The sequence below is a fragment of the Pterocles gutturalis genome, unplaced genomic scaffold (genome assembly GCF_000699245.1).
Source record: "Pterocles gutturalis isolate BGI_N339 unplaced genomic scaffold, ASM69924v1 scaffold7760, whole genome shotgun sequence".
Lineage (NCBI taxonomy): Eukaryota > Metazoa > Chordata > Aves > Pterocliformes > Pteroclidae > Pterocles > Pterocles gutturalis.
Genome location: NW_010138263.1, coordinates 16,287 through 17,791, shown reverse-complemented (window position 1 = coordinate 17,791; position 1,505 = coordinate 16,287). Strand labels below are relative to the sequence as shown.

The window sequence follows — 1,505 nt, the reverse complement described above, 5'->3', positions numbered from 1 at the left end:
CTTTCTGAGTGCTGAGCAAATGACAAAATACTCGGGAAGATCTTTCTCTGCAGCTGGGAAATCTCAGCTGCACCAGGGGCTGCAGTGATGGATGGATGGATGGATGGGGAGGAGGATGGGCACTCTCAGGCACTAAAAAGGGTGACACACACACAGGTAGGAAAGCAAACTCAGCTGTTTATTGCTCGTGTCACCCAGGGAGGGGGGAATCAACCACAACCAAGTCAACCCTCCGCGGTGCATCTCCCACCAGCTGGGGCAGCGCCAACGCCTGTCCACAGCGGCTCCGCGGGGCACGGCGAGGACGGCGGCATCTGCAATGGTATGGGAGAAGAGGGTCAGGGAGAGGGGCCATGCCTCGCCATGCCGTGTGTGTGTCCCCCAGTCCTGCCCCCGGTGTTGCATGAGGTTCCCAGCAAGATTTTGCTACAGGACAGGCCACTGCTGTCACCCATCCAGTGCCCTGTCCCCACTGCAACAACCTTGTGCCTTATGTCAGGTGGTGGCAGAAGGAGAGACTCCAGGAATCCCAGGAGGGTTTGGGTTGGAAGGGACCTTAGAGATCATCCAGTGCCACCCCCTGCCATGGGCAGGGACACCTCCCACTAGCCCAGGTTGCTCAAAGCCTCATCCAGCTTGGCCTGGCCACTTGGCTCATGTGGCAGCGGTGGTGGCTTTCTAACCCAGCTCGAGCACGCCCAGTTTACCAGAATATGCCCATCTGCCTCCTCCGGTTGATGTCTCTCTTAATTTGGCAAACGGAGCACACGGGGCACCACATGGTGATACAGAAGTCAGAGCAAATGGACCCCTGTCAGGAGGAAATGGGTTAGGGATGTCGGCTTCCCAAAGCATTCGTTTCGGCTCAGAGAAGCAGCATGGCGAGGGGTGGGTGACCCACTGACCGGGATGTTGTATCGGGTGCGGTAGAGGGTTCTCATGGCCACGCTGGTCCCGCACAGGCAGCACTCATTCATGTCCCCGGCCACCTGGCAGCCCAGGCAGGGGAAGCAGAAAGTTCCGCAGCAGCCTGGCAAGGGGAGAAACACAGCGGAGGGTGAGGCTCTTCCCGCCCGGCACCACCGGCACCGGAGGGGGAACTGGGAGCACTGGGCTGTAGGTATCACACTGCCCACCCAAGCAGCAGAGGGGAGAGAAGCATCCTAAGAGAGCAGCGGGACCAACCGCAGCAGGTCACTGCTGGCACCTGAGGGACGGCATCACCCAAGGGACAGCATCACCCAAGGGGATGGCACTGGCAGCACCGCCCAAAGGATAGCATTGTACAAGGGACAGCATCGTACAAGGGATGGCATGGCCCGAGGGATGGCATCACCCAAGGGATGGAATCACCCAAGGGACGTCATCGCGCAAGGGATGGCATGGCTCGAGGGACGGCATCATTCGAGGGACGGCATCACCCGAGGGACAGCATCGCCCGAGGGACGGCATCGCCCAAGGGACTCACAGACGCTGCAGTCGGTGCAGCAGGCCATCCGCCCTGT

The 1,505-nt window shown here is 60.3% G+C and overlaps 1 protein-coding gene across 1 annotated transcript in view; it reads right to left on the bottom strand.

Moving 5' to 3' along the window:
- Nucleotides 1–703: 703 nt before the first annotated feature.
- The window catches only part of LOC104468703 (placenta-specific gene 8 protein-like), an 8,298-nt gene continuing 7,496 nt past the window's right edge, over nucleotides 704–1,505 (bottom strand). The window contains 3 exon segments of the mRNA XM_010082926.1: nucleotides 704–811; nucleotides 906–1,030; nucleotides 1,469–1,501. Of these exon segments, the coding sequence (XP_010081228.1) occupies nucleotides 704–811; nucleotides 906–1,030; nucleotides 1,469–1,501 (266 nt within the window).